This window comes from Amblyraja radiata, chromosome 29 (assembly GCF_010909765.2).
Source record: "Amblyraja radiata isolate CabotCenter1 chromosome 29, sAmbRad1.1.pri, whole genome shotgun sequence".
In the NCBI taxonomy this organism is placed as follows: Eukaryota; Metazoa; Chordata; class Chondrichthyes; order Rajiformes; family Rajidae; genus Amblyraja; species Amblyraja radiata.
The window spans coordinates 11,285,448-11,307,641 of NC_045984.1; the positions used below are offsets into that span (position 1 = coordinate 11,285,448).

The following is a 22,194-nucleotide window of genomic DNA, read 5'->3' on the forward strand; positions in this document are numbered from 1 at the left end:
ACAGATGCCGCCTGGCTTAATGAATTCCCCAGCATTTGTTGTTTGATAGCAACTATGATTCGCTGTTTCTAAAAAGAAAAATTGTGGTGATAAGATATTTTGTGGCATATGTATCCTCCAGTGGAAAATTAAGCTGCCACTTTTGCCTTTGGTTATCCATTCGTAGCCAATACAGGAAAAATATCTAATATCTAGAGAGGATACAATAACTTCTACAATATCGAATTAACAGAGTAAGGTCTGCTTGCAAAGTAATTTCAGGCAGAGGAGACCTGAAGAATAAAGAATTTGCGATAATAAAGCAACACAAACATGAAAAATATGTTTATCACCAACATTTGGTCTTTTATTATTATTTATACCTGTGGAGTTGTTTTTTTTCCCTCCAATGCTATACAAAAACCTAATACAAGTTTGTACATGTTCAGATTACCACATAACAACCAATTACTGTATGTCCCACAAACCATTGTCAAGTCCTAATGATACATGCATGTAAGTTTATCTACATACCAATACATAATTTACTGTTTTCTGCTTCATTCCAATGCTTCAGTTGACAATCTGCCAACCCTCATGTCTTGCCAAGTGTATAAGGCAGAGGTAAATGCAAAATCCCAAGTGACAATAATATTTTGGTTACCTTGAACCAACCCCAACAAACCCAAGTGAACAGCAAGGCCCATTCCAAGTCACAATGAAATGTATTGCTTAGAATTAATGGAAACGGGTGCAGAATCCATGGAGGAGATTGCATCAACCCTGGCCACGTTCAAACTGTGACGTCGCTTACCCCCCCCCCCCCCCTTCTCAAAAGACTTTCAAAAGCACAAATAAATACCTAGTTCACAGTCACCATTTTGGTTTATAAATTAATACAGTCACATTTGTGCTACACCAGGCTAGCTAGAACATTGTATCTTTTTTTTTAAATTGGCTACAAGAATACAGAATATTTAAATGAGGTGTTCATACATTTAATCTCCACCAACAAACTGGTGAATTAATGCTTCTTTACGTTTTTGTTTAAAACCAGGATAGGGGCACAATGGAAAGCACACAGTACAAAGTCAGTTAAATATATATATGTGTTTATATATAAAAAACCTACAGTAAATACGAGCAGGAAGATCACAAACAGAAGTGGGACGTTATAACTTGTGCTCAAGTCACAAGGACACAGGACAATACGAGTCCAGATGGCACACCTTTGATACACTACAATGGCCTTGCAGGGTCATGTCGCACACATAATGGAGGCACGGCCTATTCAGCATGGAGTAGAGTGTCATAACATTTCTCTTTGCACAGTAGCAAGCGGAAACAAGTCTCATTTCAAATGACAAAGACGGAGAAAGCACACAGACTCTAGGAAGACACAGAAGTGTGGGGTGGGCAGGTGGGGGGGGGAAAGAGACACAGCACTGGCCTTTCCATAGACTTTAAGTGAGAGCACGTGTGGGACAGGGGCAGGGGGAGGGAAGATCTCCCAGCTGAGGCCAAGGACACAGAAGCAGACTTTACGATCAAAAAAGGCACTTGTGTTCCCGACACTGGTGAGGAAGAGATTGGGTTGAGACATCACAGTATTGCAACGGTAGGACCTTGGGTGCTTCAAATCTTAATTTGTAGTCTTGGAGACATTGCTAAACGGGAGCAGGGCCGATTGTTTCAGTGACATTGTAGGAACACACCTCACGCACTGCATTTTTTTCACCAGGGCCAAATAACCGGCACACATTTAAACTTCATTTCAAACCGGGCCCCACCGCGGAGCTCGAAACTAATCTTTGCAGTTTGACATCGCGGGGCTGTTTGCCAAAACAGACCCTCGCTCCAGGTACTGACTTTTCAAGAGGATATGCAAGAGGCTTACTTATGCAACAAGTTTTGATCAAAAAACACACAACCCCTCCCCATCCCACCAACCCCCTTATACATGCTCTTCGGTCTGTTTTTCACACACACACATGCACAACAAAATGCAAATTTATTACCTAACAAAAAAAAGATTGGAGCGGAATTACACTTAAAAATTTTTTTTTTAAACTTGTACCATTGGGCTAAAGCAATAACACTTGCATTGGGTTAAGCAGAGTGGGAAATTTTCTGCCAATGCCAAGATCTGCAGTATACTAATTACCTGTGCTCCCAGGACTAAGTCAATGGCCATCACCTGTTCTGCACTGTACTGAAGTCAGAATAAAGCTTCCATCTACTTACTGGTAAGTCCGAGATGTGGTTTGCAGAAAGCAATTAGAGAGATATTGGATCTTGCAATTTATCTACAGTCTACATCAGCTAGTACTGTACCACAAGTCTACCTCTAAAATGATCTGGCTCAGTTCTGTATGAAAAAAAACTACCAATAAAACAAAAAGAGGGTGTTTATATTTTGCCTCACTGTGTAGAGATTCCATGCCCCTCCCATCCCTGAACAGCAGGGTGAAGGTGAGCTAAGTTGTTGGCACCCTCTCCACCCGCATCAGCAACTTAAACCCTTTCCAGTCTGAAACCGGGCATCGGAAATAGGCTGCAGAACAAACAACTCCCACTGCCTTTGTCTCCAAAGTCAACCGTTTCCATAGGGTCAACAGACACGTCACCGCGGGGCGGGGGTGGGGGGGTGGGGTGTGTGTGCAGTCAACACTGGACAAACCTGCTCGAACGAAAGCTACCTGTTGTCACGCTGTCAATAATTGTGCAAAATTTCAGTAACTAAATGCTTTCAGAGTGTTGGTGAACAATGCTACATACAGTATTATGTTTCTTATTATCATTTCTTTCCTTTCTGATAAAAGGTATTGACTGCCCTCCTTCTCAGAGAGGCAAGGGAGGCATTTGTTTTAAATTATTAGCGACAGCAGCGGGCGGGCCTGCTACCTTTGCGTGAAAAAACCAGTGCAACCATGGCAACAAGCAGCTTTACGGTGCAGCTTTTATCATCAAGAGAAAAGGCATTCTCATGTCCGGACATGCCGAGTCTTCTCCAATCTCCGTCATGATTGACCATTTTGTAAGGCAGCCATTTGTTGTTACTGCAGACACGCCAACCATTGTTTGTTAGATCCACTTAATCATGTGACTTTACTTTCCCCCAACTTGAACTGCAGGCAGCGTCCGTGTTTTGTGGTAACTAAATGTTTTTTTTTCAGATGTACAGTCCTGATTTCAGGAGACCACACTTTAAGCTCTCTCTTTTCTCACACTCTTTCTCTCTCTCTCTCCCCTTCTTCTGTATATTCCACGTGCAACCACTAGAAGTTTGCTCAGAGTACATTTTGGTCGCCGAAATAAAAAAACGTCCTGCTCTTTACGCCCCTTGCCAAGGTGGGTCTACGCCACGACAAATTCAGACTTGATGTCAGCTTTGACTTCAGGCTTCCACACAGCGTCCTCAAAGTCCAAGTCTAGGCTGCCATCGCTCGACACGCTGCTGTTGCTGTTAGTCCGGCTGGACTTGCGGTTCGGCAGCCACTGGTACGGCGCCCTGGCGTCTCTCCGAGCCTTCCTGCGCATCCTCTTCTGTTGCATCAGCAGCTGCAGGCGCTCCACCTTGCAACGCGTAGCACGGTTCTCCGTCTGTCGCAGTCGTTCGCCTGCAATGAAAGAAGCCATTCATGATGTCAGCCATCGAGTGTGCAAATAAACAGCGACAACCTCCAAACCCAGCTTAATTATTGTAATTAGCCAGGTCTCTTACAAAACACCTACCTGCGAGTCAGAATTGCATGTCACAGAACAAAATCACAATACTAAAGTTTTTGTTAAAATCATCATTACACTATCAATATGCTTTGGACTTGGCTGCAATGTGGACTAAAATGCATTGCATTTATCGGCCAAAGCTATATCGATGAGCTTCCTAAACATGCGGCCTCCATAACTGCGATGGCCAATATTCAGCAGTTGCGAATAATACTCCAAAATGGACCCTGTCCCGACTTGTATTGCTGCCCCTTCTCTGCCACTGGGTGAAAATCCTGAACCCCCCCCCCACTCCAACAGCACCGTGGGAGAACCTTCACCAGGAGGATAACAAAAACTCAAGGTAGTGACCCATCATTACCTTCTCAAGGGCAATTCAAGGGGGCCAGTAAATGTGGTTTTCATAAATAAACTTAATAAAACTCAAACTGTTGTTTTTAGGAATGGATTTATCATTGTTGCATGTACTGAGGAACAGTGATAGCTTTCTTTTGCGTACTACCCAAACGGACCAGATAATACCACACAAGTCAAACTCAAGTACTCACTCGGATAGAGCAAAAGGGGAAGATACAGAATGCAGAATTTTGTGTTTTAGTTCACAGCCCAGAACCTTCGGATGGGTCTCCATTCTGCTGACTTGCTGCTAAAGATCGGGCTGCTTTTCAGTATTTACCTTTAATCTCAGTGGAATATATTGGACCCAACTAACTCAAAAAGGGCTAAAAGCCAGCTGTAAATGAGGGAGAATTAGTCATTGAAAAACCAAGTCATTTCAAAAGATCTTGCTACACCCCACTGAATGGAATTAAATAATGCCAGTACATTGGACAAGATCAATCCGGCATTAGAAACTCATGGGAATTGTATTGATTAAACATCAGTGAGAGTGCATTCATTCATTACCATGGGAACAGAGAGCTAAAGGTTATCCCTGTGGCTCCTATAGATCTTTCTTTCATAAGTTAATGGAAATTCAAAGAGCCCACAGCACCTTGATACTTCTCGATGTGTTTTTAGTTGGTTGGCAGGAGGTCAGATCATAATACCCATTTCCAAATGGTTGCAAGTTTTAGCAGCGAGAAGTGAAATTATATAATCATTGTTTAAGATGTAACTGCAGATGCTGGAAAATCGAAGGTTGACAAGAATGCTGGAGAAACTCAGCGGGTGAGGCAGCATCTATGGAGCGAAGGAATAGGTGACGTTTCGGGTCGAGGTCTCGACCCATAGATGCTGCCTCACCCGCTGAGTTTCTCCAGCATTTTTGTCTACCTTATATAAACCATGCATTCGTTTTCCAAACTGAACCTCAGACGTCTGGTAGACCCTTTGGTTGGAAATGACTCCCGGGGTCTACCAGATGTCTGAGGTTCAGTAGATAAACCAGCTGAATCAATACAGACCAGGAGGGTTGATCAGTAAATAATTCAACAAAGAAACTCTTTGTAAAAGCTTCCCTGAATTATAAAATTTGTTTCTTAATTACTCTTTTCTCAAAGTCAATGGAAAACGAATGCATTTTCCTTTTTTATTTCAGAGTAATTATGATTCGCTGCCCTTTTGCAAATGCCACAAACAATTAATGGGCAGCAAGAACCAATCAGCATCCAAGTTGTGCATTTTGAGTTTAGAATGTCAAATAAATTTAATTTTAGTTTTAGTTAAGAAATTGTGTCACCTTATGTGCCACAAGATCTCTTGCACCCAGCTGCAGTGGCAGATATGATCTTGATTTACATATGTCATACAGGGTGACTGTGGAGCACTATCCCAAGGTATGTCAGGAAAACTGGATGAACAGAATGTTCAGCCAAGTTCACCAGATAAACCTCAAAGTAGTGCTCCAGGCGCTGAACCTCCCACCCCGGGCCACAAAGTGCATTAACGCTAAATTATATACGGCCACTCCAGATGCAAACAGCTCCCGCTTCCTTCGGAGAAGAGAGCGTCAATTGAAGTATTGCTAAAACGGAGACTTCCTTTCGGGCCACCGCAGATTTATAAATGCCTGGCAGTGCACAACTGAATCCAACACCTGACAACAGGATCCTAGAGTCTATCAGCGATCTACATGAAACTATAGACATTTCTCAATGACAAGCAGCAGCCAAAACAATCCTCAATAATTATGTTTTTTTTTTAAAACATCAGAATGCAGGGGGAAAAAAAAATAGGTCTACGCGATTAGTGCAAAACCCAATGTGCGTGCCCATGAATATATGAATGGTGGCGAGGGTGAAATGGGAAGGAAGTTATCAGCGGCAATTAGGCCTTTATTACATTTTTGTCCTCTACCGAGTACACCTCTTGCTAAAAACGCTCAAAATATCCAAGGGGGCTCTGCGTGGTTACAAGTTACACCAAATCCTGTTGAAGTTAACAGGTGTTGGAACTGAAGACCTGGACTAAAGATACGAGGGGGAAACCACAAGGGAGCTGAACGCAGAGGCTGCGCACTTCCTGTCGCTGCCACCCACAACCTCCTCCACCCCCGCACCCCACCTTGTGCGCGCTACCTTCTCCAACGTCTCTGCCTGTCTGCGTGGGTGGCATTAATGCAAATACCAACCAATGAGCCCATCCCCTGCAGGCTCTCCACATCTGTCAGAAACAAGCCAATGAATAGTGCTTCACTGTTTCCCCCCCCCCCCCCCCCCCACCTCCTACCATGCACGACTTTATGCACACAAATAAAAACTTTGCTGGCACAAGAAATGCAAACTAGACACTAAATTGGTTGCATTTTAAAGTGCAGGCAATAATCTTTCTACTGGATGAATTTCAGGCAAATAACCGATCCTTTTTCGTGCAAAAGGGGCTACTTCCTCTTCCTTATTCTATTATTACAGTCCTTCAAGTGTGAGCAAGGTGCCTGCAGTTTGCATATCTTTCATTCATTGTTCTTTATCTCTCCACATCACCGTCTATATCTCCCGTTTCCTTTATCCCTAACCAGTCTGAAGAAGGGTCTCGACCCGAAATGTCACCCATTCCTTCTCTCCAGAGATGCTGCCTGTCCCGATGAGTTACTCCAGCTTTTTGTGTCTATCTTTGGTTTAAACCAGCATCTGCAGTTCCTTCTTACACGGTGCAATACCCATGGTTTGGCAACATTCAAGACCAAGCTGTTAAAGGTCCATTGACACCAAGACCACCTCCCACATCCCAATCTTCTCTGATTTATTTTGGGACAGATCTTTCACCTTCACGGCCAGCACTTTGGTCGGACTCACTCCATGCCCGCCTCGGCCTGCAATAACTACAATTTCCACAATTGTCTTTTGAATGGACACACAGCTCTTGGCAAGTCCGTGCCGACCAGCGATCCCCACACACTGACACCATCCTACACACACTAGGGACAATTTACAATTTACAGAGGTCAATTAACCTACAAACCTGTACGTCCTTGGGAGTGTGGGAGGAGACCGGAGCTCCCAGAGAAAACCCACGCAGATCACGGGGAGACTGTACAAACTCCATTCAGACAGCACCCATAGTCAGGATTGAACCCGGGTCTCTGATGCTATAAGGCAGCAACTCCACCTTCTAGTCACACATTTTGCTGCCAATTGCAGCAAAGCGAGATATAACCCACTTTATTGAAGCTGATTAGTTTGTGCATTCTTAGGGTGTGGTAACTGGGGCCATTACAAGCTATCTCAATCATTAATAAACTATTTCCAGTGGTACATCGCCCTCCAATTGTTCAAACAAAGAAACACCAAATCAATCTTTTGTCTTGTAGTGGAGCAAGAGCAGAAAGAAAAGCCACTGTTCATTGCACCTGGAGCAGACAGAACTCGTTTAATAGAGGAAGTGGTGTCAAGGTCACACACAGGCACTTGTTTCTTTTAAACACACAAAAGGTTGCAGAAGAAAGCTGCAAGATTGGCAGAATGTTCCAGCGGCTTGAGATCTCAAAGAATTGATTCAAGGAAAATGGTGGACTTGGTTTGAATTAAATATCGATGGAAGGCAGGATAGGTAGAAGCTCAAAAGATGCAAGGTTCATAGCATGTCGAGAGAGATGAGAGATAGCAAGGGAGAGAGAGGGAGAGGAGAGGAGGGATGGCAAGAGAGAGGGCAAGGGGAGGGCAAGTGAGAGGGAGAAAAGGCAATGGACGAAGGGAGAGAGGTGGCAAGAGAGAGAGAGAGAGAGAGAAAGGATCATCCTGAAAGACGACCGGATTCTTTCACGAGGAGAAGATAAATCAACAGAATCTTCTTCAAATACAGCAACAGCATTCAATTATTGGACAGTTTTGAGCATTCTAGTGAGTGATGGACTGTTGACTGCGAGACAAGCTGTCGGGTATAGATGTGTATTTTGGAGCTAGTTTTAATATTGATATAAATGGATCTTCATTCCGGATCAGGAGAGATGGAGAAGCCGGGAAGTTTCATAGGAAGTGCGAGGGATCAAAAGTTACAGAACAGCTTCGATGGAAGTGCCTTCAGCTCCACCATATACACACAATGCCGACAAGTCTAACACTCGAGAGCCGGCACCGAAAGAAAACGAGGAGGTGGTCGGAGCATGAACCGATTTTAGATTCGAGCCACAGTGGAGAAAATCCAATGAATGTGCTTTGATACCAAGAAATAATTAGGCTCAGAATTATTTCTATAAATAAAGAGGGGAAAACAAGTGCATGGCTGTGACTACACTCCTGCTTTGACTGCAAAAGCATCATTGTAAACTATTTCAAGGAGATTTAAATTATTCATGGCCGTGTGCGCCGCAGTCAATGGCCTCTACTGCAATTTCCTCATTCCCTTCCAAATAGCTGACCTCATCGACTACAATGTCAGCTATCTCAACGTTTGTCTCAATAGTGCACGCCTTGTTTGGGTCTTTAAATAGCAAGCGAGAGAGAAAAAAAAAATACAAAAGGCTCCTCATAGAAGGGGGGAGGGGGGGGGAAATCCAACAAATTCCCTTTCATAAATTTCTGTATTTATTCTCCATGGTTTGCACTGAATGAAGCATGAAGTCAGCAAAACACATTAAGAGGCCCTCTTCTCACTTTATGTGACAGATGTTTCAAAAAGCTGATAATTACACTTGGAGAGCAGAGAAGCCTTCACAAGCTGCTGAAGCCTTGAATAGAAATGAAACAGCCCAGGTACAGACAGATCCAATTTACGGCCAAAGTAATGCTACTGCGTTCCCGAGGTACCCATCCCCGTTAATTCCTGCAGCTCCCAAGTGACGGCTGTTCTATCCGCTCTGACTTTATCAACAGCTGTTGCAGCACAAGAAAAGCATTATTGGCCAGCGCTCTCTCTCAGCTTCACATCGCCTCTGGGTAAGAGTGCTCCGAAATGAGAACCATCAAGGAGAGAACATTTGTGTGAACACTGTGGTGCACCGGGCGGCACAGTGGCACAGCGGTGAGGTTGGGGCCTTACAGCACCAGAGAACCGGGGTTCGATCCCGACAATGGGTGCTGTCAGTGCAGGGTTTGTATCTTCTCCCTGTGACCCCTTAGGTTTTTTTCCAGGTGCTCTGGTTTGTTCCCATGCTCTAAAGACGTACAGGTTGGTAGGTTAATTGGCTTCGGTGAAATTGTAAATTGTCCCTCGTGTGTCGGATAGTGCTAATGTAAGGGGCGATCGCTGGCCAGCATTGACACGTTGGGCCGAAGGACCTGTTTTCACGCTGTATCTCTAAAGTTTAAAGTTTAAAAACATCCTGCTCTCAAGTGCATTATGCCCCTGTCGAGCCACTTTAACATTTAAAGTGATTGGCTATATTCGGTGCCAAAACCCCCCCCTACCATCGCCACCAAACCCAGTCAGCCCTCAGTCCTTTAGACACCCGACTGGGGTCCTTCACCACTACCTCAGCCTGTAATCTTCTCTTCACTCCATCTTCAGCAGCTATTAACACTACTGGGGCTGATTATATTCCCCCAATTCTGTTTCCCCCTTGGAAACTTAGTTGCCGCAGTAATTATCAGTAGTGCATACGCTGGCCAAGTTTCATTGTCAGTATGCAAGAGAGAAAGAACCAGGAGCTGAACACAGACAAAACCTCAAGTTTCTCTCAACATGGCTCAATGCCTAATGGGGAAGCCATTTACAGCCAGTCCCATTTGCTCTATGAAAAATCATACGCCATGGACTGGGGAAAAAGCTTACTTTTTTTCTATATATATTTTACATTCTGTTTTTGGCTGCTCTTTCCCACTCCCCAACGGTGCAATCTGTTTTTACGATGACCATGAACATCAAGCTTTCCAACCTTAGAAGGTCCTCAAATGAAGGAGCAGGAATTCTCAGACCAGTGCTGGATTAGGATGTTAGAATGAGCAATTCGTCACCGACAAGATCAAGAAAGATGGAAAGGGTCCTGCGCTTTTCCAAAAATGATTCATTCCTCAATTCCTGCTCAAAACACTTTTGTACATCAACTCTCGACAAAAAGGGGATTTTATCTCAGTACACTTCTGTACACTTTGTACACAATCTAAAGTTGCGTTTATGCATGATAATACTTTACTGCACTATATGCAAACAAGAATTTCACTGTAGCTCAGTACATGCGGCAATAAGCCATGAACCACACGCTGGATAATGGCAACACATGTACAAACGGTAGGCAAAACTCAACAGAAAAGCTCAACAAGTCTCTATCAGTGGGAAGTGTGGATTAAAAAAATAAAATAAAATTACTATTGAAGAAAAAGGGAAATATTTAATTTGCATATTCAGGCTATGTGCCTTCTCCGTTGCAAAGTGAGCATGTCCCTCAAATACTTAGCTGGTGCTCTGCGAGGTCAAACTCATGAAAGTCGCTATACAAATGCAATAATTTCACCAGCTTTGCTGTAAGAAAGTGAATTGACTGCAAGATTTGGTGCACAGGACGCCAGGTTTTGAGGAAGCAACTTTTTCGTCTGTTTGAGTTTTAGTTCGTTTGACTCTTAACAAAGGGCCTCGACCCTAAACGTCACCCATTCCTTTTCTCCAGAGATGCTGCCTGACCTGGAGTCACTTCGATGTGTTTGTGCCTCCCTCCCCCCCTCCACCCCAACCAGGCCCTCTGCAGCCCACCCAGCCACCGGATGACTTACCATTTGACTTGCACATCCTGATCTGGCTCTGGCACTGGACAAGGGAATGCAGTGGTTGCTGGGCTGTGTCTTCGGAGGTAGTTTTGTTGGCGCAGCCGGGGGACGGTGGAGAAGGCGAAGGTGAAGGGGGGCTGGGGGCGCACTGCGTCTGGCAGCGCAGCTGGGCCAGGGACTGCGGCATCCCCTGGTAGTGACGGGTGGCGCTCAGCAGGTCGTTCAGGATCTGCAGGATGGTGGTGATATCACGGCGGGGCCTTCCAGTGCTGTCCTGGCAGTTTGGGTGCAAAGTGCCTGTTGAAGAGCGGATTCCGTTTAGTTTAGTTTATAGAGACACAGCGCGGAGAGCTGGCCCTTCGGCCCAACGAGTCTGCACCGACCACCGCACATTTTTCCCTCTGACCTCCATTCGCCTGCCTTCTCCCCATGACCTTTGATGCCGTTACCATTCACGGCTAATGGCGTTAGCATATCGAGGAAATTTGCAGAAGGCCCCAAAAATGCTCTCTTATTACATTAGACTAGGAAATACAGCGCGGAAACAGGCCCTTTGGTCCACCAAGTCCGCGCCGATCAGCGATCATCCCGTACCCACCAGGTCAAACTATCCTGCACACTAGGGACAATTTTCCCAAAGCCAATTAACCTACAAACCTGTACGTCTTTGGAGTGCGGGAGGTAATCGGAGCACCCGGAGAAAACCCACATGCCCTCACAGGGAGAACGTACAAAGTCCGCACACAGTACCCGCGGTCATGATCGAACCTGGGGTCTCTGGCGCTATGAGGCAGCAACACTACTCCACAGCCCCAAAAGGAGTCTAAACCAGAGCTCCTTCCTTCCACTGCTCTGAGGAACTTGTTGAATTCCAATGGCCGGAGACACCAGCCGGGAAATATCTGGGGAGATGTCCAGGAGCGCGAACGAACAAGCAATACAATTGCTTTGCAGAGGAGAGTTTTCAAACCCTCTCTGCTGCCGACCCGCCTCACCATTTGACAACTTTAATGCACTTTCGCCGCTGAAAAGGATTTGAACAAAAGCAGTGCGCTTTGAATTACCTGAGAAGGTTCCTGAGAAAACCCCAGGGGCATGGTTGACAAAGCTCTCGATGATGGCACCTGGTTTCCGAGACTTGCCCGAAGCAGTGGGACTAGTGTTTCTTGTACTGCAGTCACCCTGAGAAAAGAGTTATTCAATGTCAACATTGTCCAGATAAGAGAACTAATAACACACACTCAGCATTAACGCAAGCAGTGCCCCGTCTATTGTTCCACCCTGCATTGTTTTATAATTCCACAAAGTAACCCCCCCCATAAGATGCAGAGTCGTTTACCCAGACTAGAGAAATCAAGAACCAGGGAACATGTGTGTAAGGTGGGAGGGGAAATATTAAATAGGAAGCAGGGAGGCACTCCCCAACCCCCCCCCCCCCCACACACACACACTAATGGGGTAGAGGATACATGGGACAAGTTGCCAGAGGAGATAGTCGAGAGGCAGGTACCACAACAACATTTAAAAGACATTTCAACAGGTAAATGGAGGGGAAAGGAAAGATATGGGCCAAACAAGGGCAGGTGGGATTAACGTTATGGAGCATCCTGGTAAGCATGTGCAAGTTGGGCTGAAGGGCCTGTTTCCATGCCGAATGACTATTTACAGAATGATGCGCTGAAAGGAAATGCAACATTTCCATGTTGCTGGCCGGCGATTTGCTGAAATCACTGGTCGGCATGGACTCGGTGGGCCGAAGGACCTGCTTCCACGCTGCATTTCTAAATTAATGTCTTCATGGAACCAATATTCAACGTGCAATTTTCGCTCGCGATCCCTCGCTCGGCAAATTATCTTTTTTTGTGGCCTGCAGGGCCACTGATACAATGCCTCTAATGGAATGCAAGACAGGAAGCCTGGAGAACACAAGGCCCACAGATAAGCTGACCGATGGTATGCATCCCTTCGTCTTGCTGAAGGGAACATTTCCGGCCCTGGCTACAATGTGGACGATTGTATTGCTCTACCTAACCCATACCGCCTTTGCCTCCTGATCGTTTCGGACTGTCTCAAGTGCACAATGGTTAATTGGACCGATTAACAGGGCACGCCTACACTAATGCAAACTATACATCACCAGTTGAAGCAATTCTATTCTCTCATAGACCCATCGGAGCTGGTCATTACAACTAATCGGGGACAACCCAGCTCCATAATAAATTATCTTAATTTCAACTAAGTTAATGCTTTTGGCAGGCAAAGCATAAAGGTAGCTGACAATGCCCAAAGGACACCACAGCCAAGAACCACCACAGCCAAGAACCTGGCTATCAGCAAAAAGCATCAATTAGACATTTTGCCACGCCTTTTGAATACTGAAGTGGAGGTAAATGTAGCAGAAATGGTTTATATTTCCTTTTAAGATCAATGAATTAAAGGGTGAACAGTTATCAAACACTCAGGTCCAATGCATTAATATCAGCCAGTTACTTGATGCATAATGTTAATACATTGCTACACATTTGAAATAAAGAGCTAGGGGAGTGGGTAGACATGAATTAAGATTTACAGTTAACAATGTTGCTGGATTTCCCCTCTGATTTTCTTTTGGAGTAACCGATTCTCTATTAATAAAGGCAGCCTATTCTCCCAGCCCCCCCACCCAACCTCTGTATCAACCAACACCTCCCAGAAGAGATGAGGTTGCAGTTCTATAGGTGCCTCTTGTTGCCTGCATTTTTGTGGACAATTGACTGAAGGACTGAAGGTCACAGTTCAGGTTAATGCTCCATCACCAATGTACGGTGTCTACACACGCGGATTTTCCAGAGGACTTAGCTGGATATGGGCCAAATGAGACTGGCTTCGGTTAGATGGGGGACCTTGGTTGACACGGAGGTATTGGGCCTCAGGGCCCGTTTCCGTGCTGTATGACCGTATATACGTGCCGGGCCGCCCAGTGACGCAACGGCTGCTGCCTTACAGCGCCAGAGACGCAGTTTTGAATCCCGACTACGGGTGTGTCTGTATGGAGTTTGTACGTTCTCTCCAAGACCTACGTGGGTTTTCTCCAGGATTTCCGGTTTCCTCCCACTCTCCAAAGACGCACAGGTTTGTAGGTTAATAGGCTTGGTATAACAGTAAACTGTCCCTAGCGTGTATAGGGCAGTGTAAGCGTGCAGGAATTGTTGTCCGGCACGAACTCGGTGGGCCGAAGGGCCTGTTTCCGCGCAGTATCTCTAAACTAAACCAAACTCGTTCTCGCCTACCAAACAGCTAACAATGGCCATTTGTTCTATATCACTGTCTATATCTCTCGTTTCCCCTTCCCCTGACTCTCAGTGTAAAGAAACATCTCGACCCGAAAAAACGTCACCCACTCCTTCTCTCCAAAGCTGCTGCCTGACCCGCTGAGTTACTCCAGCTTTTAGTGTCTATCTAAACTAAACTAGTGCTTCGTGGGAACGCAATCTTTGACCTTCCGCCGGTGTAGGTTTACCGTACCTCAGTACAAGAAGAAGCAGCGATGTTGTGGCCGCTCGTCGACGTGTTGGCCCCGTGTGAGCGGAAGGATCCAGCGGTGACCGATGACGGGCGAGCAGGGCTGAAGCAGGTGGTGGCGGGGGCAGGGGGTGTGGGGGCCGGAATGGCCATCGCTGGCTGGCAGGCTGCTATGTGGTTACAGTTCGAGGCTCCCACCGCTTGCCTGTGAAGTCCTTGAGTGTTGGCAAAGCTGGGCGCTGGTGCCGCCACTGCTGCCGCCGCCGCTGCTGCTGCTGCTGCCGCTGCTGCTGCTGCCACCGCCGCTGTACCTCCGCTGCTGCTGCTCTCCCGGCTGGCAATGACATGCCGGTGCTGGAGCTGGCTGCCAGCCTGCTGCGCCGCCAACTGCAGCTGAACAAACATCATGTGGTCGCCTACCCGCAGGGCAAGGGTCAGAGGTGACCGTCCCGACAGAAAGTCATTGACCTGTAAGGAAAAAAGAGCAGGCACATGTAAAGCTCCGAAGCTGCTCGTAACCTTCCCGTGTGTGCTTACAAAACAAAATGTCTCGGAAATACAATGGAGTTAGTCCCAAGTGTTTAGTTTAGTTCCGCTTAGTGGTACAGCATGGAAACAGGCCCTTCGGCCCAGACCGACCCAGCAATCACCCACCCGTACACCAGCTCCAGGAAACCGGAGCACCTGGAGAAAACGCGCATGGTCATAGGGAGAATGGACAAAGTCCATAGAGGAAAGCACCCGTGGTCAGGATCGAACCTGGGTCTCCGGTGCTGCAAGGCAGCAACCTTACCGCTGTGCCTCTGTGCTGCCCCAAATGACCTGGCCAATATATTTTCCTCCCAGTTCATGTAACCAGTACAAATATTATGGTCATCATAAAAACACTGGCCATCAAAGCATGCGGACTGCTACCCGGGAATAATTCAATAGTGGCAGCATCAGAAAGGTTGTAAAGTGCTTTAGATGCACCGTGAAGGAGATGAGAACAGCACAGCACAAATATTCAAAGTGCAGCCCCCTCCCTCCCACCCCCACTTCAGATTTAGCCAATTGCAAAGGAAAATAAACAAATATTGTGGACTTTGTGCAGAAAGAAAAGCTTTCAGCCAAGTTTGTAGATAACTTTTATTGGAAGACCAGATTTGAATGAGCTCAATTGTTCTCGTGGAATTAAGCGTTTAACTGAATTGCTTCGCGAGTTGATATTTTATGTCATAAAAGCATTTCCCAACTGTTTTAAAATAGTATACAAAACGCTTTTAAGACGGTATACAAATATTTTTTTAAAAGTGCAGAATGCAGCACAAAATACTGCTGCACTACCGGCAATAATACATCAAAGGCAGCAATAATTTAACTGCCAGCTTCACAAAGGAGTCCCGCTGCAAGGAGTCTAAAGGCTACGCTAAAGTGGCAATCCTTTACTGAGCTGGTGAAGCAAATCAATGAAGCTCAAGGTTCATGGCAATAAACAAATTATTCTTGCATCAGTTTCAGAGATAATTGACGAAGACGACACGTTAAACCTTAAAATGTATGCGTGGCACATTTTCCACCTTCATTCTCTCTTAAAGCTCCAAATTGCACACACATTTAATATTCAAGGAGTTACCCCAGTCCTTGATGTACAAATCCAATGACAATGCTCCCAGTCCCCCCACTGACTGGCTGCAGATTCAGCTACATTTTGTTGGCACTCAAGAACTGCTCGCAGCTATTGAATGAATGCAGTGAAATTTCTACCTCAGAAAAGTTAAAATTAGGACCGCTGATTAAAAAAATAAAATTTAAAAAAATCAATGTTATGTGGGGGAAGGATACCTTTGATGCTCACAAACCTTTGCCAGCTCTCCTGAAGGGAGCCACTTCACATTAAGAGTACAGTGGCAAAGGGCAGCTTGCCTTTGCCGTACCATTAGCCGCTCAGACAGAGCACTCAGCCACAGAACAAAGGGAAGCCAAACGAGCTACGCCCGCAGTATTCGAGTAGCATCCAGAACGCTCAGAGGATATTTCTCCCTTGGGGAATCTCAAACCATGGGACATTGTTTCGGGATAAGGGCTATTTTTGTTTAAGACAGAGGAGGAGGAATTTCTTGGGCAACCACAAATATCCAGAAATCTCTGCGCCGAGTCGTTGATTATTCAAGGCCAAGATAGGGTGATCCTTTATCTGGAGGGAGGTCATGGGTCGCAGGCATGAAAATGGAGCATGAGGCCAGTCAGATCAGCAAGGATCTTAATTCAATGGCAGACCTGGCTCGAGGGGCAAAATGACCCATTTCCTTTCCTTGCGCTCGGATGGAGAAAAGCTTCCCTTAAGGATCAGCGAACAGTAACCAAGAACTAACCTTTCCCTCCCCTCACACCACAGTAACCTCGCTCATCCACTGGACCAGTTAACCCAAGATCTAACATGGGAAACAATTTATTTCCTTTTTAACAAAAAAAAACAGATTAGCCAAAGTAATGCGTTTTACAAGATCGGGACTGATGAGAGCAAATCTCTTCCAACATCAAGAGGTAACAAAGGGTGCCTTTTAATCTTCATTTAATTTTCTGCTTCAGGGAAACAGCCGCACAGATTTGCATCCTTCCGCGATTTTCTGTTCTTCAGCTTTGCCTAATATTCATGACGGTAATTAAATTTGTATACTTTAATGTCAAAATCGCTTGCGTGCTGCTGCCTAGCATATACGGCCCATACTCAAGGGAGTTAAAAGGCGTGCATAGCTGTTTTAGACATCTGTGCTTCATGTCTATTTAAATTACCCAATGCCTGGATGCAGCGAGCTTGCAGCAGCTCAGTGCCGAAGCTACACCGACCGGTTGGGGTGACGAGCTGATTTAGCTGATATACCCAGTCGAGTCGCCACTTATTTACACCAGCTGTGTATATTTACATGTCTAATTTGGAATTGTATTCACGTGCCGACGGGAGCTGCAGGATATAAATGGGGTCGGAGGGGCTGGGAATGGTGGGGAGGGCAGGAGTGCATTCTGCAAAAGATTGAATGGTCTGGTTCGTGCCCACGTCAGTACAGTCTGCACACAAGGAGCTTTCAATGAGGACCGACCACCGGTCTCAAGAGATAATGCCAAATGGCTCTCTGTCCATACAAACGGTTTTTTTTCCACTGCGACTGCCTTTCTAAGAGCACTTAGCCCCCCTCTCCACAACACTTATACAACTGCCCTACATTCAGAGAGAGTGTGTGTGTGTGTGTGTGTGTGTGTGTGTGTGTGTGTGTGTGTGTGTGTGTGTGTGTGTGTGTGAGTGAGTGAGTGAGTGAGTGAGTGAGTGAGTGAGTGAGTGGAGTGAGTGAGTGAGTGTGCGCGCGCGCGGTTGAGCTGGCAGGGAATCTAAAGAATTTCCACCATCTGATGGCAATTCATCTCCATCTTGCAAGTCTGGTCACCTGATTGTTAGGGGCGAAGGGGGGGGGGGAGCAGATGGCTGAAAAATCAGATACATAATCTGCTCTGCCAGAGCAAACTCTCAGCATTTTGTCAGGCATCCAAAGATGATGAGGCCCAATGCAGGTGTATATCCAAAAACTTCACCAGAGGAGAGGCAAGGTTTCAAAGCACATTCCTTCCTCCCTTTGTGGAGGAGGGCTGCCTGAATTCAAGGGCTGTATTCAACATTTGGAAGTAAAACAATGATCTCTGCAAGAGCCTGAACTACTTCCAAAAAGACATTCTGAAAATACCAAGTTTATAGGAAGGGGGCGAAGACGTAAGAAATGATACTAGCGATTAATCTTAGTTCAGTAGGATGTCTTCTAAGCAGTCTGATTTAAAAAAGCCTTAATGTTCAGATCCTGGTTTGCCGATATTCAGTTTAGAGTTTATTGTCATGCGTACCGACCAAGGTACAGTGAAAGACAATACATGATTACAATGAGCCATTTACAGTATATAGATACATGATAAGGGAATAACATTTAGTGCAAGTTAAAGCTAGTAAAGTCCGATAGCCTGCATTTTCTTCCATATTTGTTTTTTTGGTGGAAAAATTGGTAAAACTATAATCAAGTTAAGCTGCGACATTAAGACAAAGCTAACATTCACTCCAACATTTGGAAGACCCTGACATTCCCACTCAGATTTTTCATATAACCACTTTCCAGAAGTATTAGCATTGGGGCGGAAGTGGAAATAGTCTAATCCATCCCTTAGCAAACATGCCAAAGTTAAATCAAATTTAATCATCATGTAATTCAACCAACTGCACAGATTTCATTCACAACTATCTCTCAACATTATGCAGCTCCAGAAAGAGCAACAAATACGTTTTCTTCCACAAATTCTCTTCCGACAAGCCAAATGTGGGAAGTCAACATTTCTCTCCACCAAGGCCTTCCGTGGTGAACTCACCGCATCTTGAATTATGTGCACAAACTTCCAACCAGAGTGTGGATGTCACTTTCTGTTCTAACCCAACATTGTTCTTCTGGCATTGGAGAAAGACTTCCCCAAAACATGAACAATAAAGTCATTTTAACTTCTGCTTTGAAACTGTTCCTCTTAATTAAAAGGTGGGCATCTGGCTATTTTTAGACATAATTCTGGTAATAAATTCATAAATGATTTTAATGCATTTGTTTTGGTCCCTGGTGAGACCACCTGGAGTACTGGCTTCAGATCCGACCTCCTTACTAGAAGTAGATACCCATCGAATCCTAGGAAGGGGATTTATCCAATATGGTCAGCAGAACACCCAATGCTCTCTTGGGTTAGGAGAATGATAAGCAATCTCATTGAAACAAATATAATGCTAATGGATCTTCACAGGACAGATGCAGGAAGCTTCCCCTATGCAGACCAAAATAAAAAGCACATTTGCTTTTATTCCATTTAAGGTGCTGAAGTACACCTTTGCCTCCACCTCACACAAATTGAACTCCTTCGTCCAAAATGATTAAGCAATAATATCATCAGTGATGTCACAAGGGGATTTAGTAAGGACATTTTCAAGTTAAGTTCGGAAAACATACATCACTTTCATAATCTTTCCACTCAACAAACAAAAGTGACTGAAATAATGACAAATTACACAATCAAATTTAAACCAGATATCTAACAAGCAAGAGAATAAGGAAAAGGAAAAGTTATTGAACGGGGTTATGGACCTACTGATGTCCTTGTGGCAATGACACAATCACTGGATTATCAGGAACAAATCAAGTGAGCCAGACTGAATGGGTGTTTCACTGATCACTATACTCTGGATGCAGAACTTAAAAGGTTTGTGAAGCCTAGTGCAACAATGCAAATGGCATCTAGCCACAATGCTGGAACACAAAAAGGTGCTCACTCTTTTAAGGCTAGATACCTTTTACTTTCTTAGCTCTTTTAAGAGGCCTTTTCAAAGTCTGTATATGCCGTCTAGAAAATAGCTCAGGAAATATGCAGGTATCTTAATCAATGAAGAATACTAACCCTGCCTTTAGAGTTCAACTTTCCCACCTACTTTTGGAACAGTAAAATTGAATCCTGCACCACCAAACCAAGTGCCGATTGAACTGCAAGTGTCTTTACTCAAAATATTTAATTTTAATTCCACGTTAGCAAAGGGCTGCAGAGCCCAAGTGACCTGACCTGGACTAAACTCAGTCATTCAGTCTCTGCAGCTAAATCAAAATCCACATCTCATCTTCTCAATGTAAAAGTCCCACGGGATATGTGGCTCACTCTTTCTTTCCTTTCCCTTTCCTTATTTCGGCAGTGCTGGCTCGAAGGGCCAAATGGCCTCCTCCTGCACCTATTTCCTCCTCCTCCCCTCCCCCGCATCACCCAGCAGGGGCAGGAGGAAGCCTTCTTAGGATTCTAAGCATGCTGCAAATCTTAAGTATCCTAGGATGTATTGATTAAGTATCAGAACTATACAAATCCCAGCCGATAAGAAACAGGACCCATCTCAATTCCACCCCCCAAACATCTTTGAAAGTCATCCTCCATTTTTCAACCTACCAGCTGCCAAAGACTAAGTGGAGTCTCTTTGAAGCTCAAGATACGGACTTTGACCATCCTGCACCTTTCCTTTTATAGAAGCCATGCAGCAACATATGCACAGACACACAAATCCATCATATGCAACGACAAGCAGCAGCTAACTAGTTTTAAAGACAACAATCAATTTCTAATTGGTAGCAGGTCCATACTAAAGAATATTTTCCTTATATCAAACATATAACCATCAGTTAAAAAAAATTTCAAAAGCACTTTAAAAAAAAATGAATGAATTGTTACTGTGGATCTTTCATGTTAGGGTCATTCTAGCTCCATACAATAATATGCAAGTAGGCACATTATAGCATATATATTATAGCATATGTAAGTAGCAACATATATCAATATTCTATCCATAACTCTATTCTAGAATTGAATGAACAAATGGCAAGTTCTTTATTAAAAGAAGCAAAATGCACTTTATCACAGGAGATGCGAGTGCAGTAGCTACACATTTAAAAGAGAGATTTTTCTGCCTTAGTCAATTTCTTTTTTATTTGTTAGCTGCAGCCCAAATTCCCATCTCCCTTTAACTGCAAATTGCTTCAAAAGGTGATCAAATTGAAAAAAGCTGAGAGGCATATACTAGTAGTCACCACACGACAGGCCTGCTCAAGTACAGACGTTGAAAATGCAATGCTGACAGATCCATTTATAGAGGTCCCTACAGTTCACAGAAACTCATTTGCAGCCATGTATTGCAATATTCATCTGTATGCAACTGCGCAACACGCCTCAGAACATCTCAGCACCAAGTGCTAAAGTCTATCTTCCTTCGGCACACTATCAATTTACAAATCATATTAGTTTTCTTTCCCAGCTTGCGAAACAAGAACCATGAAAGAGTTGGGTGTTATGCACTTTGTAACCCGAAACCATAATAAAGAACCTGCCTACCCTGGCATATTTCAAAGGTTTAGAAAAGAACTAAAATGGCAACACGTACCAATGCTTTTTTAACCTCAAAGGGGGCAAGGTAGCCGTTCTCATTTCTTAATCAATTTCTTGGAACTCTTGTTACCATGCCCACTCATTCTTTCCAGCTGCATTTGTACAAAAAAAAAAACCGCAGCAACAGCCACAGCATTAATTGGATCTCGAAGGTGGTCCCCTGCAACCTACTCAGTCACGACCAAAATCCACTTCACTCATAAAAGATGTGCGGTATCAGAGTCCCAGGCGTCACGACTGCAGATTCTCCATCCGTCTCAGATGCAAAGCCACCAGGCATTACAGACTCGCCCACGCACAATAAAAAAAACAAAAGAGCTTCACATGTACTTCTCACCGCCATATATAGATACCTTTCTAAAGTCTAAAAATGCGTTGCCACAAAAGCCCCTCAGCTGCAAGGACACAATGCCATTTCAATGGCTCGTGGTGTGGTGAATGGACTTGTTTTGGGGGGGGAGGGGGGTTTGCCCGATGTTAATTCAATTAAAATGTATAGCACCCACCGTGTATTAAAATGTAGAGTTTACAGAGAGTGCACGATGGAGTGGACATGAAAAGAATAAAAGGACACTCAAATCGGAGCTCTGTTCTACAGAATACACACTAATTAGCAAATGAGACAAAGGTGGCTGTTCCAAAGGCTTACTCTGAACGGGAAGATGGAGCAAAATAAAGGTCCGGGCATAGAAATCTAACAGTGTGACAGTGGGTCCTCATGTCTGCTGTTCAGTTTGACACTCGTTTAAACCAGGTCAGGACTTCAGTATCAGGTTTAAGATCAGTTTTGTATTTAGCAAAGAAATATCAATGAGTTCTTCAGGTGTTGTTGCTCAGATGTGTGTGTGTGTGTGTGTGTGTGTGTGTGTGTGTGTGTGTGTGTGTGTGTCACTTGCATTCTGTCTATGTGCATCTTAACTCTGCAGTGGGCAATTTA

The 22,194-nt window shown here is 44.7% G+C and overlaps 1 protein-coding gene across 3 annotated transcripts in view; it reads right to left on the reverse strand.

Annotated features, from left to right (window-relative positions):
• Nucleotides 1–320: 320 nt before the first annotated feature.
• Nucleotides 321–22,194, reverse strand: part of midn (midnolin) — a 30,055-nt gene continuing 8,181 nt past the window's right edge. For 2 of the 3 annotated variants that reach the window (XM_033046536.1, XM_033046533.1), the window contains 4 exons: nucleotides 14,292–14,756; nucleotides 11,852–11,969; nucleotides 10,794–11,084; nucleotides 321–3,599 (listed from right to left, as the gene is read on the reverse strand). In XM_033046536.1, coding sequence (XP_032902427.1) covers nucleotides 3,337–3,599; nucleotides 10,794–11,084; nucleotides 11,852–11,969; nucleotides 14,292–14,756 — 1,137 coding nt within the window. In that variant the 3' untranslated portion in view covers nucleotides 321–3,336. The remainder of the gene's footprint in view (nucleotides 3,600–10,793; nucleotides 11,085–11,851; nucleotides 11,970–14,291; nucleotides 14,757–22,194) is intronic. The other variant, XM_033046535.1, reaches the window with a different exon arrangement.